Genomic DNA, 21,597 nt, shown 5'->3' on the forward strand with positions numbered 1-21,597 from the left:
TATCAAAGTATGTCTGGCATTCATATATGTGTGCAATAGTTTTTGCTTGTATGACTTCTATAATCTCCTACTTCAGTACCGTGAAACTTCTATTGTTAGAAAAATAAGCATTATTGTTCATTAAAACGAGCCCCTCCGTAAGACGCCGCTCCTCTGGACACTGTGAATAAGCATTTGAGAACTATCTTGCGTTCAGAGAAAGAGGGGAACGTCTTCCGCTGAAACATTTTTTACTTCTATCTCTTATTCCAGGTCCCTCGACCAAGACTACTCCGTCTCCAACAAGTAGAGTTGTACTTCTCATGCGGTCGAAGGGGGTTGAATTGGCACCAAGCTTTCGAATGGATTTTTGAAGAGAGCTTTTACTTTAGTTTGTCTGACCAGTATTTCCTTAAGTTGTTCTCCGAATAATACTTGTTGTTTAAATTTCAGGGCAGGCTTCCATTATCCCGTAAGCTAGCATTCAAGTTTAGAGCGAATAGTCCTGCCTCAGCAGCGAATCATGAAAGACATTCTAACTTTATCTTGCACAGGCCGGACATCGCAAAAGTTATAAAAGATTGGTATTTATACTGCACTTCATTGTTAATCAGAGTAGTACGATTGGCTGCCGAGATTTAACTCAGCAAGTTTGATAAAGTTTAATGTAAATGTCGCCTCCTTTTTATAAGGACACGGTTCCCTGATGTGCAGACAAAACTGTATTTTTCAGTCGCATTATTGACATAAAAAGAACATGCATGTGAACAACGCCACTATGGCTACCTGTATTAACCTAATTGCCGCTCACACAAAATGAACGCGAAGCTCAAATTTCTTTTATTTCATTAGTGCCTTCAGGATGCTGAAGTCTAGACTAGCTGTGAGAGTCCTATAATACAAACGTTCTTGACAGAGCTGCTGCAAATTGCCCTCTGAAAAGATCCCTTGCCGCCGACAGCTCGCGCGTATTTTCGTGACGTCACAGTGAGAAGTTCTTTTAGGAAGTTTGCGCTGCCACTCCAAAGTGGCATGGGCGCTCCCACTTAAAACTGGCAAGGTCAATACCCTTCATCTCTGGAGATTTAAAATCAGCGGTGATGCCTCACCAGTGTAAGTTTAGCTATCATTGCAGACTCTCTCGACGGAAACATTTATGCTGCTTCAGTCCACTCATGGCAGGCTCTTTTAGGCTTCTGGTTGAGTGCTGTAGTGAAAACAAGTGTTCGAAGCATAGTGGAGTTTCATCTTCTAGGATAATTAATGCTTCGAGGGGAGCAGTGAACACAGCGCTAAAAAATTGCTGTGGTTTCGCTCTGGTTAAACCTGGAGGATTGCGAAAGCAACGTCTGCGCGTAGTCATATATTGTTGCGTCACCTACATTGCTCGCAGTCTCGCCGTTTCGCGTGCTCTTGCACGATCATACTGCGCATGCGCGAGGAGCAAGCTATAAGCACGATTCAGGCGTCCACTCTAGCCAGGGAGCCATTATGCACAATTCCTTGCCTTAAAATGATCGGAGTGTAAAACGTGGTCAACGCCACCACCAATGAATACAACGAACGCCGACGGCCTATGGCTTCAGCGCTGGGTTTCTGGCACAACGTTCTCAATGCCAACGCATGCGGCGTACCGCTGTCACTACTGCCACTTAGCTTAAAGCATGGTTGAGGTGTCCACTGCTTCAAGAGGGCAGTTATGCGCCTCCCTCTGGTTCAGGTGTCCACTGAGATGAGGACACCTCGCCCTCACCTCACGCTACGTATATCCTTGCATAGCAGAGTTAAGCCACTGCGAATTTAATATCCACCACAAACCACGCAGATGGCGATGTGTAATCGCCACTGCGCAACAGAGACGGAGAGAAAGAGGGAGAGAAAGACTGTCGGCGAGCGATGGAGAGCGCGCGGCGGCGTCCCCGGCGCGCGAACTGTGCGCCGTGTGACGTCACCCGCTCCTCGCGCATCCGCAGCTTGGCCTGTCCAGGGCTCCGCGAAATGGCTCGGCGACTAACGTAGTGTTGCTTTCGCAACAAACGTTTGACGTCGAGTATCATGTAAAATTCAATTGACGCAAGGAATAAGATTAGAGTATGCATTTTAAAGCGAATATGTTTTTTTTTTCAAAGTGCGTTCTTGTAATGTTGTTTCAACAACAGCTTTCCGCAACTCTCGAGAAGACGATGGGTATTTTTAGTCGCGTGCGATGATCTTCGGGATGCTGCATGCGGCACGGAAAAAAATTAAGCCGTCCTGAGGAAATCAAAACAACGCAATGATACCTATTATGCACTATTGGTCGGGATGTTCCTATCTGAGCAAAATAATCTGGCTTTGTTTTTGCTGTTGAGGATTAGTGCCCGTGAAATTGTTTTCAGGCTTAGTTGACATTTAATTATCTCGCTTTTTTAACAGTCGAAACGAAATCAATCGCTAAATTTCGATGGCTTGTAATTTCTAGCGGCTTCCTTTCATTACTAAACATCTATCACAGACCGCGTGGTCCTAAATACGAAGAGCACCAAAAAACAAATTTCAGATATTACTTATCTCACAAGTTCATAAATGTGCAAAAAGGGCTAATAAATTCGACCTGTGGGAACTTTGGAAATAGATCTGTAGTTCTCATTTTTGTTAACAGCGAAATTATTACTAAGGAGCTCACCCAAATTGTTTGTTTTAAATTTATATGACTGATTTTCAAAGAATGCTTCGGAAGACTTTGTATTCATATTAAGAGGAGTCAGGGCTTTGGGCGCGCCCTTAAACATAACTATCATAATCAGTACATTGAGTGTACACAATTCTAGGTCTTTAATGATGACAACGCCTGGGTGCCTGATTTATTGATGCAGGGTCTCAGGTTTTATCACGCTATGCAGTACAAAACGTTTCGACATATCAGCGGAGTTGTCATAAACTCATCAGTGATGTCCGGTTGCCCTATTAAGGGCTGTGCTTTTACCCTTTTTTCATTCTGCAGTTACAGCACAGGAAGTAATCATCTGCACAATGAGCGATCACCAGATTCCAGAAAACATAAGGCTTCCGCCAGATGGGCTATGCTACATAGTTTTCTACGACTCGCTGTACAAGCCCGGTGGAAGCACACTCAGTGAGCCCTTCGAAGCAAACTTCCAGGGCTTCCTTAACGCCACTGAGCACTACCGAAGTACTGAATTCGGGATCGGCTTTGACTACGGGTGAGTTCCGTGACTGCCACGCGACGGCCGCCTTGTTCCAAACAGACTGTGAAACTGTCGATGGACTCAGTGTTACTGCATCATAAAAACGTCTATAAATCGCCGCTATACAAGAAACAAAGGAAGAAGGGACAGTAGACGACCGGCATACTAAAATTGTAAAATTATAAGAATCAAAGACGGAGTGTATCAAGAGATAGGTTAAGACTAATGGGCCGCGCACAGCAAAAGAAGAAATTGTGGACAACCTCCCAAATTGTGCTACGAACGAGGACAGACGCTCGTTCCCTCCGGTGTGCATCTCGGCTAGGGGCGCATACCTGTGCTCACCTTGGTCGCAGTGGCCACGTTGAGACAAATGCTGTTGGATATCCTCATCCAGACGTGGTTTTCAGAGGGGTTCTGTAGAAGATGATTTGGGAAAAAAACTGGAGAGGCAGCTATGCTACGGCTTAAGGGTCTGGCCCGATTGAGTAATTAATTCCCATATATGCAAAAGGTCGCTCGCTGTTACATTCATGTATTCCTGGGAGTCCTCATATCCCTGGTTCCGGTGTGGTGCAGCGGAAAGCGACGCACCACTACCCTGCAGTGGCAGGTGCTCCCAGTGGTGGGCCTTGTGCGACCCAGCCCGCTCTTCCCCAGCAACCGATCATTAATTTTACTCCCACCTGTCACGGTGTGCAGTTTGCAGACTATCCGATGGGCAGCCTTTGATGACGCTGCAAGGTCACGTGACCTATGTGGCCCACCTGCCTCCCAGATTGCTCCCGGGGCACCACCTGCCACAGTCATGCGCACAATTTGTCGCTTGCAACCCCAACGCCGATAGCGCCGACAATGGATTTTCTGGACAGCAGCGCCTTTACTGCCCCTGCGGTAATAATTCTAGTTGCGATAAATGCTTTCATAGAAGATTTACCGAAAAGTTGTTTAGGCCTTCCTTATGAAGCACAGTATTTTAGGGATATCACGCCGTATCGTGTATAGGGTCTAACTGCGGAAAAGTTCCAATGCTGGCACATTTCATTTCATTTCGCTTTATTTTTCGAGAATGTAAGTTAATCCTAGAGAGATGCAAGGGCTAAAAGCTGCTAAAAAGCAGCTTGACGGGGCCCAAGCACCTCAAATGGCAGTACATGACAGAACACAATAAAAAGGTTTACAAAGATATTGCCACGTATCATTGTAGTGTTTGTTCGTTCACGCTCAAGGCTGCAAAAAAAGGGTCGTTATCACTTTTGTTCGTGACGCGAGAAGCGACCAGACTAATCTCGGTTGATCGCAGCCATGAAAGGCTGCATCTAGGTTTTTCCAGATTACTGTAGATGATCTTGTCTTGTTATCTGGAAGTTTCCTTGCCGGCTTTAAATTGAGCGATGCCGGGAGCGGCGGACATTCGTAGTTCGACGACCGAGGAGCACGTTTGTTGCTTACGCCGCCGCCGAGTGATTCAGTTCTTTTGAGGGCGCAAGTCAGCCCAAATAAAGAGCTTCGTTTCCAAGACTGGTTGGTGTCTTCCTGACCGCTGGACTGCCGTCACTACAACGTGACATCTGGTGGAGGTGCTGGGTAGCCTTCCAGGTACCGGACAACCCCTGCAAGTCGTGACGCCAGCCCTTTGAGTTATTCGCCGGAAGACCTGACTCCAGTCTACCACGCAGCCTCGGGAGCCTCCAGCCATGACTTACGCCGCAGCAGTGCGCCGTCCTGTACCTCGACGACGGGACCCAAGCCCCTATCGCCCTTAGCCAGCTGCGCTGGAGCGCCGCCCTCTCGCTCCAACTCGCCCGTCCTACGAGCGTCGTACACGGCCGAGGAAATGCGTCTAGTGGAGAACACGCGACCAGCGCCGCCCACAATGCTTCCACTGCGGAGAAGCCGGTCACATTCTCCGGTACTGCCCATACAGGAGAATGGGCATCCGAGGGTTCCCTTACGACGCCCCACGACCCCGACCCGGCCAGCGACCAGCCGAAATCGAGGATTTTTTGCGTCGGGAAGGATACTCATCGCCGTCGCCGAGCCGCCTATCGCAATCTCCGTCGCCATCGTCACCGCGCTAAGTATCTCCTAGCCGAGGCTACGGAGTGCGTGGACGCTTCCCCAGCCCCCGAAGGTTAAACTGAATAAACCAGCCTCTGGAGGTGAGGTTGCTTATGAGCGCAAGAACTAAGATCCTCCATCAACGAAAACACAAGACTATGCCTCAACTACGACGACCCCTACGATGACGACCCCAACGACAACGACGACCCCAGCGACGACAACGACCCCAGCGACGACAACGACCCCAAAGACGACGACGACCCCAACGACGACGACGACCCCAACGACGACGACGACCCCAACGACGACGACGACCCCAACGACGACGACGACCCCAACGACGACGACGACCCCAACGACGACGACGACCCCAACGACGACAACGACCCCAACGACGACAACGACCCCAACGACGACGACGACCCCAACGACGACGACGACCCCAACGACGACGACGACCCCTACGACGACGACGATTCCTACGACGACGACGATTCCTACGACGACGACGATTCCTACGACGACGACGATTCCTACGACGACGACGATCCCTACGACGACGACGATCCCTACGACGACGATCCCTACGACGACGATCCCTACGACGACGACGACAAATACGACGACAAATACGACGACAGATACGACGACAAAAACTACGACAAAAACTACGACAACACCGACGACAACACCGACGACGACGACACGGCCAGACTTGAAGCTTTTACCGCTGCCCTTACACCTTATTAGGAACGCTAAAGGACTCTAAGTTCTCGAAGCATTCTCCGTGTTTAATTTCATTTTAAAGCATCGAGACGATGCTTCTTTGGAAGGGGGTAATGCCACGTATCATTGTAGTGTTTGTTCGTTCACGCTCAAGGCTGCAAAAAAAGGGTCGTTATCACTTTTGTTCGTGACGCGAGAAGCGACCAGACTAATCTCGGTTGATCGCAGCCATGAAAGGCTGCATCTAGGTTTTTCCAGATTACTGTAGATGATCTTGTCTTGTTATCTGGAAGTTTCCTTGCCGGCTTTAAATTGAGCGATGCCGGGAGCGGCGGACATTCGTAGTTCGACGACCGAGGAGCACGTTTGTTGCTTACGCCGCCGCCGAGTGATTCAGTTCTTTTGAGGGCGCAAGTCAGCCCAAATAAAGAGCTTCGTTTCCAAGACTGGTTGGTGTCTTCCTGACCGCTGGACTGCCGTCACTACAACGTGACAATATATAGGTTAGAACAAACAAACACAACGAAGCAAGTTACATATTGATTCAATACAATGAAAACAATGGCAGTTTACAGACGCACGAAAAACAAAGAGAGGACCCCCCCCCCAAAAAAAAAAAAACACTTATTGTGCATACATGGCACCGGCAGACAAACAGAGGCACATAAAATGCAACCTGGCTATATATTAACAAAATACATTTTTAACTCACTTTGTTTAACACTAGCCCAAACTATGTACTTATTACATCAGATAGGAAACTACTGATGTTTAAATCGCTAATCCGTCCACTACTTGAATACGCCTCCCCTGTATGGAACCCGCACAAACAACTCGAAATTAACCAAATCGAGGCAGTGCAGAAGAAAGCCGTTCGCATCATATGTCACAGGTTTGGTAGAGATTTTTCGCCTTCCACAGCACTTTCATCACTGGGCCTGCAACCACTCTCATCTCGACGAAGGACTGAGTCTTTAAAATTTTTGTATTGCATTATTAACTCTTTCTGCCGGACCTCTGCAAATGATTACCTAACCCCTGCTATACCATCTAAAATTAGAAGTCACCACAGCCTAAACATCACGCCTTATTTTGCCCGCACGGACACTTTTAAATACAGTTTTTTTCCGCGTGCTATCGAATATTGTAATTGTTTACCCGGTTCTACTCGCTCTCTTCCTTTAGAGCTGTTTTTAGCGGCTATTGAATAGTTTTTTCGTTTTTCTTGTTTTCACTCGTACTGTTTCGTATGTTTGCCATTGTTGTGCTCCATGTTTTCCTAAACTGTTGTTCACACCCACCCCTGCAATAGCCCAATAGGGCTTCAGTATGTATAAATAAATAAAAATTAAAATTAAGAGTGGTCGGTAAATTGTGTTCAAGCGTTTGAAGTTTATAATTATTTCGAAATTATGGAATATACCAGGGATCGGTGTTTCGGGTGTGGGTTCGATTCGAAGCGGTCCTTAAATGGGCAGTATGTACGAGGAAATCTCTATAAGCAGGAGAAGAATGGTGAAAAAACCTCAAAATGCGAAAAACATACATATGTTCTAAACGAATTATTTTATAATTAATAAAGGCACTGCGTGATGGAGAGCGATAAGGAAGGTTTGCAATGTAGCGGATCATTTTCTTCTGCAGAACATGTATTTTTATCACATTTGTTTTTGTGTTGGTTGCCCAAACAGAGTTACAGTAATTCAAAACGGAACCGAAAAGAGCATGATAAATTTGAATTTTCACGTGAGTGGGAAAAAGCCATCGACATCGTGATAGAACACCTGCTACTGAAGAGAGCTTTTTACAAATATTTTCCACATGCTGATCCCAGCTGAGATGCGACGAGAAAGTAACTCCAAGGATTTTGTGGTTGTCAACAATTTCAATTTCTTGACCTGCGTATTTAGGAGCGCGTTGTAGGTCGAATGGCTTGTTCCTTGCACGGAAAATTATTATTTTAGTCTTTGTAGGGTTTATTTGGAGGCAATTCGAAGAGGACCAGTTTTCTAGTTTCGTAAGGATTACATTGCGCTCTTCTATTAACTTGTTTATGTCGTGACCAGATATAAGTATACTGCTATCATCGGCGTATATGCCTGCATGCCCTGGCGTATATGACTTGCATGCCGATGCAACCATGCATATGGTTGCATGGTTTTTGCATGCCCTCCATTTTAAACTTGAGCGCACAAGAGTGATGTCTGAAACTCGATGAAGACCAAGCATATCTCGTAGAATGGCAGTCCTAGGGACGCAGGATTCACATTCATTTTATCAGCAATAAGTTAAAAGCGCTCTTTTATCCTCATCTTCACTTGCGAAGGAAAGTAGGAGACAGTAGCAATAACGGCCTTGACCAGCCCTCATGCCTGTTTGCTCACTGACAAAAAATGATCGCAAGCCATCAATGGATTGCGGAGTTATTAATGTTGGTGGGAGTAAACCTTCAACCAGAAATCTTGCCTACATGAAGCAATACATACGGTACAACAATACCCGGACGCGAGAAAAGAATAAAAAAAAAGAAAGACCTTGAAAGTTAGTAAAAAACGCCAAATTTGCAGAAATTAAGATCTGTTGAGTACATGTTAACCATATATTCGGTCAGGATGAACTAAGGAGTTTTAAATAATGAGCCACTGCAGCGCAAAACACATGGGCATGTTACGCAAGCCTACTCCGTAATGGCAACTTATTTACATAGCGGAGTCACAGTTCCGTTGTCCAGGAATGCAGTGTCGGTGTTGCGACCGAATAATGACGACCATGACACTAACAGGTGGTCCTCAGAGCGCAACCGAGGAGGCAGGTCGTCACCACGCGGCGTCATCAAAACCTGCTCACCAGATGGCGAACTGCCAACCGTGGCAGGTGGAATTTAAATTAATGACTGGTTGCTTGGGAAGAGCAACCAGGGGCGCACAAGGCCCACCGCTGGGAGCACCTGCCATCGCAGGCCAGTGGCACATCTTTTAACAGGTGCGCCACTACGCCAGGAGGGGTCGGGTATGACGCCTCCCAGGCATCTATCACTGTAGAAATGTAGTAGAGAATGACCTTCTGCATTTATGGAAGTTAATTACGCTTTCGCATCTTACCAATAAGGCGAAGCTTAAGTGTCCTCTCGAAATTTTTAAGCTGAATGATATGCGCAATTGGTATTGCTAATGTTTAAAAAAAGCAACGCGATTTCAGTTTGTGGACACCAGTTGAACGCAGAACTAAAATGAAAGCTAGGTATATACATCATTGGCCAGCTTGCCGTCGTCCCGGTTACCTCAATTGGTAGAGCGACTGCTCCGGTGAAGCGGTGGTCCCGGGTTGGAACCCCGGACCAGGAAGAATTTTCGTTTAACTACGAAGTTTCTGAGACAGCTGCATAGCTTTTCTTTGTAGCCGTATGGCTGCGCTCGGGTGGATGTCAATGAGTAATTACTCCCTTATTACAAATATACTCCACCTTGGGGGATTACCCTAAACATTTGACCACCAATGAAACGTTGCGAGCACTGTCGACAAACAAGCCGGTTTTGCACTCAGGAGAATGAAAAGAGAATCACTTGGAAGTGAAGCTTTAAGCAGCCCAGCAGTTTGCAGTAATGCATCGAGTTACTTTCAATGTATATGCGGCGATAATATGTACCATAAACATTGTTCATCATGGGAATGTTGATGCCCTTCCAGCCAGACGGGCTGCTGCTGTGAGGCAATGTTGGAAGGACCTGATGCATACCGTTACAAACGCGTCTGAAATGGCATGAAGCTTCAATATACAATCTCTTTAAAAATTTTATTTTCTTCGAATCGCCATTAAGGTGACTGGAATGAATATCGAAATCACTGGCAGTCTTTGGGAACGAGTCTTCTGATATGAAATAACGATGAATTCTTCACCTTTCGCAGCCAGCTACACTGACGCCGTTAACGTCGTTGATTTACAAATGCAGTGCAGACGCTGTAGCGGACAAGATATGAACACGGACCTAGTATGAGAGCGAGGGGAGCGCTTTACTGGATGAAGAGTGTGGACTGTTGAACTGTGCCAAAGCGGACCAAGCGCTAAGTCGAGGACAGGAAACATTCACGTTACCTATAAAGTTCTTTGAAAGTACAATGCTTGTCCTGATCCCGCACTACGTCTGTGTTCGTATTTTTTCCGCTCCTGTGTCTTTCCTGAGTATCCACTAACGCATCCAGCTACAAGTGCATCTGTGCTCCAAATTGTTTTATAATGAAACAAAGTTCAAAACTCGCTAGAGTCAAACATATGCAAGTATGTATAGATACCATGAACACAAAATACACAAGCATGCACAAAAATTGGTCTAAGTGTTTAAGCCGTGGAGCACCAGACTGCATAAAAGCGGTGTCCACGATAGGAAAGGCATAGAAGCTTTTTTAATAGCCCACCAGAATCAAAGACAAATACACCCCGTTATCCAGTGCAGTTACAAAGATACAAGAAACGAGTTAAGGAATAAGACTTACTTTTATTCTTTTGATATGATCAATAGTTCAAAAAAACTATAGTACACCATGAGGAAACAGCCCTTCGAGGAGATAGTTTTAATTTTTGACTTTCTTTCAACCTTGCGAGTACTAGGCGTGTACTGTTATATAGTTGTGAAGACACTTCAAAGTGCTGTTGGATCCAGTTGTACACAGTATTAACCACACAAGCCCCGCGACGTCTGAGATAAACTTCAGTAGGAGCGAAAAATGGGAGCCTTGGAGAATGTTTAGCATTTTTAAAGAGCCCGAAGAAACGAAGATTAAGAAGGAAAGCCGCGGAAAAACGAAGCGCTTACTATCAACTGAATTTTTATTAGGAAATACTCCAGGTTATAAAGGCTTGAAAGCCAATGGCGCGGGCGCACGAGGCATAGAAAACACGCATAAAAAGCAAGAACAATTCAAAGGGCACGCATGCAATAACGTCATGAAGTTGCAACACTCCCGGCAAGATAGTCTAAATCGATCGGTTGTAACGCCACCGACGGTATGGCGAGACACGGGGTGTGCGATATGGGGATCAGATAAGCCTGTGTCATCTCCGGACTTAGGCGATTTTTATGTATGTGGATAACGTCGGTAGCCACCAACTCTAGAGAACATAGTGTTATTCTCTTTGCCACAGACCCGGCAAATGAAGGACAAGATTTCAGGAAGCCGACAAGGCCCTTAGCTACTGTCACAAAATTCGGCGCATTTTAGGAACAAACAAAGAAAAACCGCCGCGCGCGCGGCGTCTCGCCGGCGCGAGCCCGACGGGGGAGAGTGAAAGCCCCCGCCGAGCGCGTGCCTCTCTCTCCACCGCCGCGGCGTGCGCCGAGGAAATGAGTCATCCCCGCCGATTATTCTCGAACATGCGAGTCGGTTCTACGGCTGACGGGGGGAAAGGGCGTAGCCTTGCGTGCACTAAGACACGTCCCCCTCGCCCGTCGGCGTCGGCGCCGCTCAAGAACACGCTCGAAACTTCGAGATGCGACCCCCGACCTCTGACCAATGGGGACGCGCGGCCGGTGAGAAGAGGAAAGGGAGACAGCACTGCCAATGCTGCGTGTATGTGCGCGCCTACTCGGGCGCGAACAACAAACAGACGGGAGAGCGAGCCTATAAAGAAGGACGTTGACCGCTATCAGTCAGTCCGGACCGCCGTTTAAGCTTCATCGAAGCGCGCCCGTTCGACTCCCGGGAAAACACCACTCGGCCAGCATCGGACCAACGAGGCAACGGTCGCCAGTCTGCGGGACGGCATCGTCGTGGAACTCTGGTCGTCGGACTGCCGCAGTGCCCGGTGAACAAATTGTGTTTTGTTTGTTTACCTCTCTCTCTTGTGTTAGTGCACTTTAGGTGCAATATTGCCTTTGTAAGCGTATTCTCTCTCGAGTTTAACTTTGCACGAATTGCATTGTTTGTTAATCACTTGGTATGTGTTTGTACTAGTGTTTGTGAAACCCTCTGTATCGTCTCAATTCCTGTATAAACTTTGTTTTGTTTGTGAACCTTTGGCTCCGACCCATTCTCTGGCTTGCGACCAGCGAAAGCTGGGCACCGAACGCCCAAAAACCTCTTGTCACTTGGTGGCTGGTCTCCGCTGAGCTTGCCACGCTGAGTCGAGGGCATCTCCTTCGAGTCCGAGACCGCTACCCCCACACGCTCTAAGGGTGTCTGGGAGCATCCCACGTAAACGTGCGCGAAGTCTGGGTGACAATATATTCTGGCGTCCGCGACGGGACGTTTGGTGTTGCAAGCACAGAGAACGGAGAAAGAGTCGGAAGGAGTTTACGAGCCGTAAACGAGTGTAGCAGCAGAGCGATATTGTGAGGTGCCGCGCCGAAGCGGTTAGTGATGTTCACCGTGTAGAGGTATTCATTGCCTTGAATCTTGAGTTCGGTCTCCAAATATGAGCTTCAAGGAGCTAAAGGAGCTAGTAGAGGCCGGTCTCCAGATGGGGATGACCGGAGCCGAACTGCGAGAATGGGTGGACCAGGAAAGAGACAGAGCTCGAAAAGAGAGAGAAAGAGAAAGAGAATGGCATAGGAGAGAGGAAGAGAAAGAGAGAGAATGGCAGAAGAGACAAGAAGCGGCGGAGAAGCTCTCTTTGGAACGAGAGAGAGAATGGCAGAAACAACAAGAAGAAAGACAGCGCGCTAGAGAAGCCGCTGAGAAAGAGAGGCAAAAGAAACGCGAAGAAGAAGAGAGAGAACGGAAAAAGCGAGAAGAAGCGGCTGAAAGAGCTTTTGAAATAGAAATGGCAATCATTCAGAGGAAGATTGCTGAAATTCGGCGTTTGAGGAACGTCAGGGAGCCAGCGGAGCTTACCCCCGGAGGGGCCGGGTGGAAGAGAGAGGAAGTTAATTCCTTGACAACCACAGAAGAGGTTGTAACTAGCTCCACTAGTCAGAATGAGGTTGTGGAACAGCCTGTTCCTGCAACTGAAACCACAAAGAGTGAAGAACAGAACGAAGTGTCGCTTCCTCTAGAAATTGATTGTGTAGCTACTACCGAGGTGGTAGGCACTGAGGCGAAGGCCAATCTGACGCGTCAGTCAGAGGGGACCCTAGAGGAGCCGCCTGAGGACGAAGCAGCAGCCGAGATCTCTATGGAGGAGTCCGAGTGCTACACCTCTGAGTCCGGCAGGGAAGACCACGAGAAAGAGTGGTTAAATGGCACTCAGTGTGAAAGCTCAGACGTAGTAATACCTGAGAAAAGCGCACTCAGTGAAGACCCGGAAGCCGTTCCGAGTCAACCCTCGAGCAGCGAGGAGGGCTTTCCCGAAGAGGAAGGCGAGGAAATTTTTGCCTATGAGGAAGTAGTGGGTGCAGTCGAAGGAAAGCCTTTATACGGCTGCACACTAAGTGACCAACTTATGGAAGGAATCAGTGAGGAGGATAATTCTCCAAAGAAGCCTGAGCCGCGTTTCGTGCACTGTGCACAAAGCAAGGTCAGGATGAGGAAAAAGAAGAAAAGGGATTTGAAAGAGGAAAGCTCAGCCCTCGAAGAACAAAAGAGAGCTGAACCAGTGGCTTCATCGCGAGAGAACACCGCGGATGACGCAATTGACAGTGAACCGGGCTTGACCCGAAGGAGAATTTGGAAGAAAGAAAAAAGAAAGAGAAATGAGTCGGACACCACCAAAGCAGGTGAAACCGAAAAGCAGAAGCCCTGGAGAAAATTCAGGAAGAAAACTGGAAGGGACATAACAAAGCTGAAGACAGCCGCGCCGAATGCAAGCGAGCTGCCCGAACATCGCAGCAAAGTCAGAAAGAAGCTCAGAGGAACGAGCCCAGCCTACAGCAAGGACTCAGTGTGGAGGCGCAAACGAAAACAGAAGAGCGCGCACCGAAAAAGAGAACACGAGGAACGGAGCCGTCATGAGCGAACTGGCGTAAAATTTGTTCGCAACAGACGCGCTAGCCGCAGGAAAAGAGGAAGTGTTCGAAGCATGAACCGATGCACAGAGAGCAGTAAGAACAGGAAGCTGGGCCAAAACAGCGTTCGGAAGAAAAGCCTCAGAATAAGGCGGAAGAAGAGTCGAACCCGCAACAGGAAGAAAAGCCACAGCCGCTTCCGAAAGGGAATTAAAAGAGCGACTGTAAGCTTGAAGCAAGCCGTAATTCTCCGAGCCCGCTCGGTAGGCCAAACTTGGAAGTTTAGGCGAAAGTGTGCCTTGTATTTGTGTGCTCCATGTTTGTAGCCTTGTGTTAATGTTGTGCCCAATCGCGGCGTGTTTTTTGTAAACACTGCATTGAAGTGTGTATGTGAAAACATCATGGTGTTGATGTATATATTTTCACATATAGTTTGTGAGCGCATGCATGTGCGCGCGAATTGTACCGCCGAAACGCGGCGTGCTTTGAAGTGTTGTGAAGTTTGGAGTGCACTCTGTCTATTGCACTGTGTTATGTATGTGAAAGCATCAAGGTATTGATGTATGTATTTTGGCATACGCCACTGACTTTGTGAGCGCATGCATGGGCGCGCGAATTTTGTGTTTTGTGAATATTGTTACACAATATTCTTAAAGGAAGGGGCAGTGTCACAAAATTCGGCGCATTTTAGGAACAAACAAAGAAAAACCGCCGCGCGCGCGGCGTCTCGCCGGCGCGAGCCCGACGGGGGAGAGTGAAAGCCCCCGCCGAGCGCGTGCCTCTCTCTCCACCGCCGCGGCGTGCGCCGAGGAAATGAGTCATCCCCGCCGATTATTCTCGAACATGCGAGTCGGTTCTACGGCTGACGGGGGGAAAGGGCGTAGCCTTGCGTGCACTAAGACACGTCCCCCTCGCCCGTCGGCGTCGGCGCCGCTCAAGAACACGCTCGAAACTTCGAGATGCGACCCCCGACCTCTGACCAATGGGGACGCGCGGCCGGTGAGAAGAGGAAAGGGAGACAGCACTGCCAATGCTGCGTGTATGTGCGCGCCTACTCGGGCGCGAACAACAAACAGACGGGAGAGCGAGCCTATAAAGAAGGACGTTGACCGCTATCAGTCAGTCCGGACCGCCGTTTAAGCTTCATCGAAGCGCGCCCGTTCGACTCCCGGGAAAACACCACTCGGCCAGCATCGGACCAACGAGGCAACGGTCGCCAGTCTGCGGGACGGCATCGTCGTGGAACTCTGGTCGTCGGACTGCCGCAGTGCCCGGTGAACAAATTGTGTTTTGTTTGTTTACCTCTCTCTCTTGTGTTAGTGCACTTTAGGTGCAATATTGCCTTTGTAAGCGTATTCTCTCTCGAGTTTAACTTTGCACGAATTGCATTGTTTGTTAATCACTTGGTATGTGTTTGTACTAGTGTTTGTGAAACCCTCTGTATCGTCTCAATTCCTGTATAAACTTTGTTTTGTTTGTGAACCTTTGGCTCCGACCCATTCTCTGGCTTGCGACCAGCGAAAGCTGGGCACCGAACGCCCAAAAACCTCTTGTCACTTGGTGGCTGGTCTCCGCTGAGCTTGCCACGCTGAGTCGAGGGCATCTCCTTCGAGTCCGAGACCGCTACCCCCACACGCTCTAAGGGTGTCTGGGAGCTTCCCACTTAAAAGTGCGCGAAGTCTGGGTGACAGCTACCGCTGTCCTGAAAGACGACGTTAAGGCACCTTCCCGTCTACCCAAACTTAACTAAGACGAACGTTGATGCACCTTCCCGTGTACCCATACTAAACTGTTCCACACGATCGCGGTACTTTTGTAGTGCTCTCGAGCTATACAGGAGTTAGACGGTCAAATATGCTAGATATGTGAATCCTACTTATAAATTTGAAAGTCCTGGCGACTTGTTCATGTTTGTAGCTTTTTACGCAGTAGGACTACACACAAGCACCTTAAGTCTTCGCTAGCCATTGTTCGCTCTAACCCTTTATCAGTCGTCTTCGTTTTTTTTTTGCGGTTTGTTCTGCTTACTATTATTACGTCGTTGCTTTTTACTTTTCACACAGGATGCGCAAAAACACTACGGCTGTCGTTACTTATAATGATACAAAGACGCAGTTGGACACTCTTTGGTTCAAGCGCATTTTTCACTATGGTCACCTTAATACTCCAAGTTTCGATGTCCAGCTCAGTGATATGGCGGACTTGATAAAAAGCGTACGGGTAAGTTTTCCGGCTCGCATGCGATTTCTTGCTCATTAAGCCACTACGCAAACTATCGCCTCCTTGACATGTACACTTTAAGGGACACTGTTTACCGAAAACAACCGGTTCCCGCCATTTTGAAGTAAAAGGCGGTTTAGCGTACCATCTGAGACCACTGTACTAAACAACGAGATCAATGCATTCATTTCATTTGTGAAATCTGCCGCTAATGTTGAGCCCATATTTAGCATGTTCCTGTTTACTGGCACATAAGAGTTCGGTTTCCAGTTAGTATGGTGTCCCTGTAATTAGAACGCGGCACTGTCTAAATACGGTCAAATACTATTTTGCTTTCCTCTTCCTTTAATCACTAGACATGGCTTCCCCACCTGAGCACTATTAGACATATTTAAACCCAACCGCAGAATCCGCGACCGCTTTTCGACGAACTGAAGAAAGTCAATTTTCTGATTTTCCACAGCATGGCATTACGTCCAGGGTTGTGTGTTCTGTCCTTGCCCTGGAACAGCGCAGACCTCACACTCGATCGGAAACGTTGCCGTCGCACATATTCCTAGACCAATAATGAGACAACGTAACTGATATCGTTTGGTTTATTGGTTTATTAGTATTTAAGGTCCCAAAGTGACTCAGGCTATGAGGGACGCCGTAGGAAAGGGCTCCGGAAATTTTGACCACCTGGGATTCTTTAACGTGCACTGACATCGCACAGTACACGGCCTCTAGAATATCGCCTCCATCGAAATTCGGCCGCCGCGGCCGGGATCGAACCCGCGTCTTTCGCGTCAGCAGCCGAGCGCCGTAACCACTGAGCCACCGCGGCGGGTTGTACCTGATATCATCCATACATGACATGTCAGCTCCCGTAACCCTGCCCATACTGAAAAAACAGAAATAAGACAGGAGGCAGGTTGACTCCTCTCGATTTTTACTTGTATTTTTCCACAGGCTATTGCCTCCTTGATGAGCGACAAGGACAACGGATGGTTGATGACAGCAGTCGCACTGCCAATCCTCAATGTAGATGTTGCCAACTTCATCGTGGAGCAGTTGAGGTGAGAGGGAATAATCTCGATCAAATTGCGCCACTCCGTCTTGTCGAAGGCAAAAGGAATCATTTGGAGATCTCTCCCAATGTGGAATGCCCTTGTTTATTTAGTTAGCGACACAGGGTGAGCTCTGCCTAGTTCCTTGCTGGGTGAAGAATTAGGCGCCAATGCATCCGATGCTGCATCCATTTCACTTTTATTTCACTTATCTTATCCGTTAGAAATTTATTTGATTACAACCTAGCGATCATATTTTTTAGATTAATGAACAACGCACTTTCTTTTGAATTTATTGACAAATGATTTTTGAAAAATTGTAAACCAACGAGATTGGCAGCTCAAAAAAATTTCTTGCTTCCCTCAGTTTTTACTAATTATGGAAAACGTCATTCTCATTTTGCATGCATTTCCGTGTGGAATAATTTACCCCCGAGTTTAAAATCGCCTATGTCTTTGTTTATGTTTAAGTCGAATTTAAAAAGTTTTCTTTTCAAGCAAAATGTGGAGTGAACTGCTTCTATTCACTTCAGAAAATTCTGGTCCTTAATTATTTGCTAGAAATTTTTCCTCGTTTTTGTTTCTTGACAACTGTATCTTTGCATTCTCAATTGTTTCTTTATATGTCTTTTCACAATGCTGTATTTTGTACAATATTTTTATAGTGGGTTGTTATTCTTGTTTTGCTTGTCTGTTTGTTTTTTCCCTGCTAATCTAATTCATTCTCATTATATAAATGTTACTTATTTAAAATACCATTGTTATTACTGCTAATTGTACCTGTCTGTGATGCTGCTTGTTTTTTTATTCTAGTATTAATCTACCGGGGGTCCCGTCACAGTCGCTTCACTTGGGACCCTCGCCTGTATACTGCATTTATGTAACCAATTTGTACACAGAATTCTTATCTTATCTTTAAAAAAACCGGCTTAGTAAACTGACACCCTCTCAATACTGTCACTCATTCAGTAATTTGTGGTTTGCATAGACACTGTTATTTTTCTTAAAAGACATAACAGTTGGCAAAATAAGCGGCTGTTAGCAGATTTGCTGTAATCTATACTATGTGTAAGAGAGAGGGAATAATTTAGGCTATTGAGAGAAAAGGGGAAGAGGTTGACCAGAAGAAAATTTGCCCTAACCTGTGATTAAATACGGAGAAGGTGAAGGGAGGAGAAGGGGAGAGCGAATGCAGGTGTGGATATTGTATAATAAATTCTTAAATGTCGTTTCGGCACAGGAAGGCGCCGGTGACTTACTTGATTGGCTTGGCACACCAGGTGGCCGAGGACAAGAAGAATCCCAACTGCCTCATGATGCCACCATCATTCATGGAGAGCCCCAGCAATGACTACCCACTCTCACTGGTATGTCGGCGAATGTCAGGGGAATCCTTTGTTTTGAATATAGTTTTCTGAGCTTTCTTAGACATTTCGAGTCTATTGGGGTAGCGCCACTTGTTCCAGAACAAGAAACGGCATTGAGCGCAGTGTGACGAGTTTTAACGTATTTTGTTGTTCCTATCAGGAGGATATTCCGTGCCTATGAACACCTCTTCATAGGAAATTGCTAATTTACATATAATGATTTATCTCCTTTTCTGGAGTGGTTAGGCAGCATTCCGTTTATTTTTGGGTAATATTTATGGGCTGCATATTTGAATTTTTTTAGGCACCGTGTGACGCAGTCAATTGAATCAGCACATTCATTCAGTGCCCCTTTACATATAACAATTTGTTCGTTTTTAAAATGTTTTAATGTGGTGAATTTTTAGACGGTGTAAGGTTCCATTTTGTGATATATAAATTATTTGCATACAATTAGTGCACCGAATTGGATTTTGAATAAAATTTATGGGCGCTGCGGATATATCAGATTGTTTATTTTAGGTAACTCGCAGGTTATTTATTTTAAGTTATTCGCAGTAATAGCTCATCACCCCTAAGAGGACAGCGTCTGCATATCTGCTCGCACTTTTTTTTCATAAAAATAAATTAGCAAAGCTGAGCAAACAGCTACATTTTTCTGCACACTGTACTGCAAACAGTATTTGCTTTCGATTCCCGCTCGCTGCACTGCATTGTTGTGTTTCACTTTCGGCTTCTTTCTTCACGAGTGAAGTGCATGGCACTTGTTACATAATTTACGCTCAGCCACATTGTGTCGCAACTCAGGACGTTCAAGTGATTCGTTGATTTGTACTTTATTAGTCAAAAAAGAAAGATATCATTCGCAGAACAGCGTCAGCTCCCCCTTTACTCTTCAAACTGTCCTACTGTACGTTGTCTTCTTGTATGCTTTGAAGTTCCACCGCAAAGTGAAAGATTGCTGAGTACAGGAGATGACAGTGAAACAACAGGCTTTCAACAACATTACGTAAGGAGGTTAAAGAGGGTATTCATCCAGTTTCAGTGTGCAATGAGTATGTAGGGCACTTAGGAGTACTTAAATACTTTTAATACAGAATCATTATATTTTTTTGCCTCGTTTTGTTTTCATATTTATCTAGTTTATTTGTTCTCTACCTTTCTAATGGCACATTTACTAATTGAAATAGTGTCGTAAAGCAACGAATATATTAGGTTCACGCTTGTTCGCCAAGTAGCAACGCAATTTTGTTGCAGATGGTTTGCGTGTTTGCCTCGCACTCTGAAAATTTTTTTCTAAATTCCCTGCACGTTTCGTGAAGAAATTTTGTTTTTCTTTATTACCCCACAGTGACGATATGCAGACTTAATGGGATCACAGATGCTGGTCAGCGCCACACCGGGTTTCGTTCCCGATGAACCATATAACGCTTTCGCATTAATATTCTCTAAAAAATATGCGCACGACCAGTGTAACTGATGCATCACAGCACCGCCGTATGCCCTAATTGCGTGCAGTGTGCCGTGTTGTTTGATGCGAGCCGGCTGCGCTGTTTCAAATCATCCACCGTTTGGATCAAATCCATGGACTAAAAATGCAGCTTCATTACGGCAATTTTGTAAACTACAGTTGGAGCTGGACGAAAACTGATTAAGAGAACGACATCCAAAGCACTGCGCGACAAATTGGCAGTTAGACACGCAGGGTGGTAGGCTGCGGCGATGCCGAAATGGCCTTATGCAGCAAGGAGGGAAGCTGGTCTGGTTGCGCCGCCGCGACTCCTAATCTCGCTGTTAATTTCTGTTCATGATCTGTTCTTTCATGTCACACAACAACACGATGCGGCGTATACTTGCTCCAACGAGGCTTTATGCTACCGAGCAAAATTATCGCTCCCAACTCTTTGAAGTCCCTGCAATGCAGCACAGACAGCATGTATGTGGTCTGAAAAGGCACTGCCTATACAGACGCACAAAATGGACACCTCGGGAGGAAAGGGAGGATAGTATATGCTTTTGCTGGGAACTTCATATTTAAATTCAACTCTGCTGAGTAAACCCCACAGCAAAATCGTAACCTCAAAGTTAAGGTGCGGAAAAGTGGTGTGTGTGATAGCTAGCTTCCGAACGCTCACTGCAGGTCAACATCTGTGCTTGTGTGTAGGCGCGGCCGTTTCAGACGACGTTCATGCAGTTTGTGCAGCAAGGTTTATTCTGACATCAGAAATGAGCGATAAAGTGGGCGTTTCAACTTTGAGTGTTCGGAAAGAACCTGCAAATAACCAATTTTGAGCGTCGTGCTCAACTGTGTGGGCCCTAACTGGTCACTGACCATTACTTTTCCCGTGTTGCCTTCAGGAGTAACCTTGCTTAACGGCTGCGGGGAACATATTGTTTTGGAACCTAACTCGGAAGTTATGCATAATGTGAGAGTATAATCCTTGTGACAAATCACAGGCATATCAAAGAAAACGAAGCCAGATATACCAGTCGGCCGCCGCGGTGGCTCAGTGGTTATGGTGCTCGGCTGCTGACCCCAAAGACGCGGGTTCGATCCCGGCCGTGACGGTTGAATTTCTTTGGGGGAGAAATTCTAGAGGCCCGTACTGTGCGATGTCAGTGCACGTTAATGGACCCCAGGTGGTCGAAATTTACGGAGCCCTCCAGTACGGCGTCTCTCATAGCCTTAGTCGCTTTGGGACGTTAAACCCCATAAACCGACCGACCGACCGACCGACCGACCGACCGACCGACCGACCGACCGACCGACCGACCGACCGACCGACCGACCGACCGACCGACCGACCGACCGACCGACCGACCGACCGACCGACCGACCGACCGACCGACCGACCGACCGACCGACCGACCGACCGACCGACCGACCGACCGACCGACCGACCGACCGACCGACCGACCGACCGACCGACCGACCGACCGACCGACCGACCGACCGACCGACCGACCGACCGACCGACCGACCGACCGACCGACCGACCGACCGACCGACCGACCGACCGACCGACCGACCGACCGACCGACCGACCGACCGACCGACCGACCGACCGACCGACCGACCGACCGACCGACCGACCGACCGACCGACCGACCGACCGACCGACCGACC

The 21,597-nt window shown here is 47.2% G+C and overlaps 1 protein-coding gene across 1 annotated transcript in view; it reads left to right on the top strand.

The window, feature by feature from the left end:
- Positions 1-2,925: 2,925 nt before the first annotated feature.
- LOC149337210 (uncharacterized) overlaps positions 2,926-21,597 on the top strand; it is a gene marked incomplete at its 5' end in the record, with an annotated part of 41,623 nt that continues 22,951 nt past the window's right edge. The window contains 4 exons of the mRNA XM_089554349.1: positions 2,926-3,182; positions 15,898-16,054; positions 17,006-17,112; positions 18,344-18,470. Coding sequence (XP_089410475.1) covers positions 2,926-3,182; positions 15,898-16,054; positions 17,006-17,112; positions 18,344-18,470 — 648 coding nt within the window. The remainder of the gene's footprint in view (positions 3,183-15,897; positions 16,055-17,005; positions 17,113-18,343; positions 18,471-21,597) is intronic.

This window comes from Amblyomma mixtum, chromosome 7 (assembly GCF_055824585.1).
Source record: "Amblyomma mixtum isolate Tamu chromosome 7, ASM5582458v1, whole genome shotgun sequence".
Taxonomy (NCBI): domain Eukaryota; kingdom Metazoa; phylum Arthropoda; class Arachnida; order Ixodida; family Ixodidae; genus Amblyomma; species Amblyomma mixtum.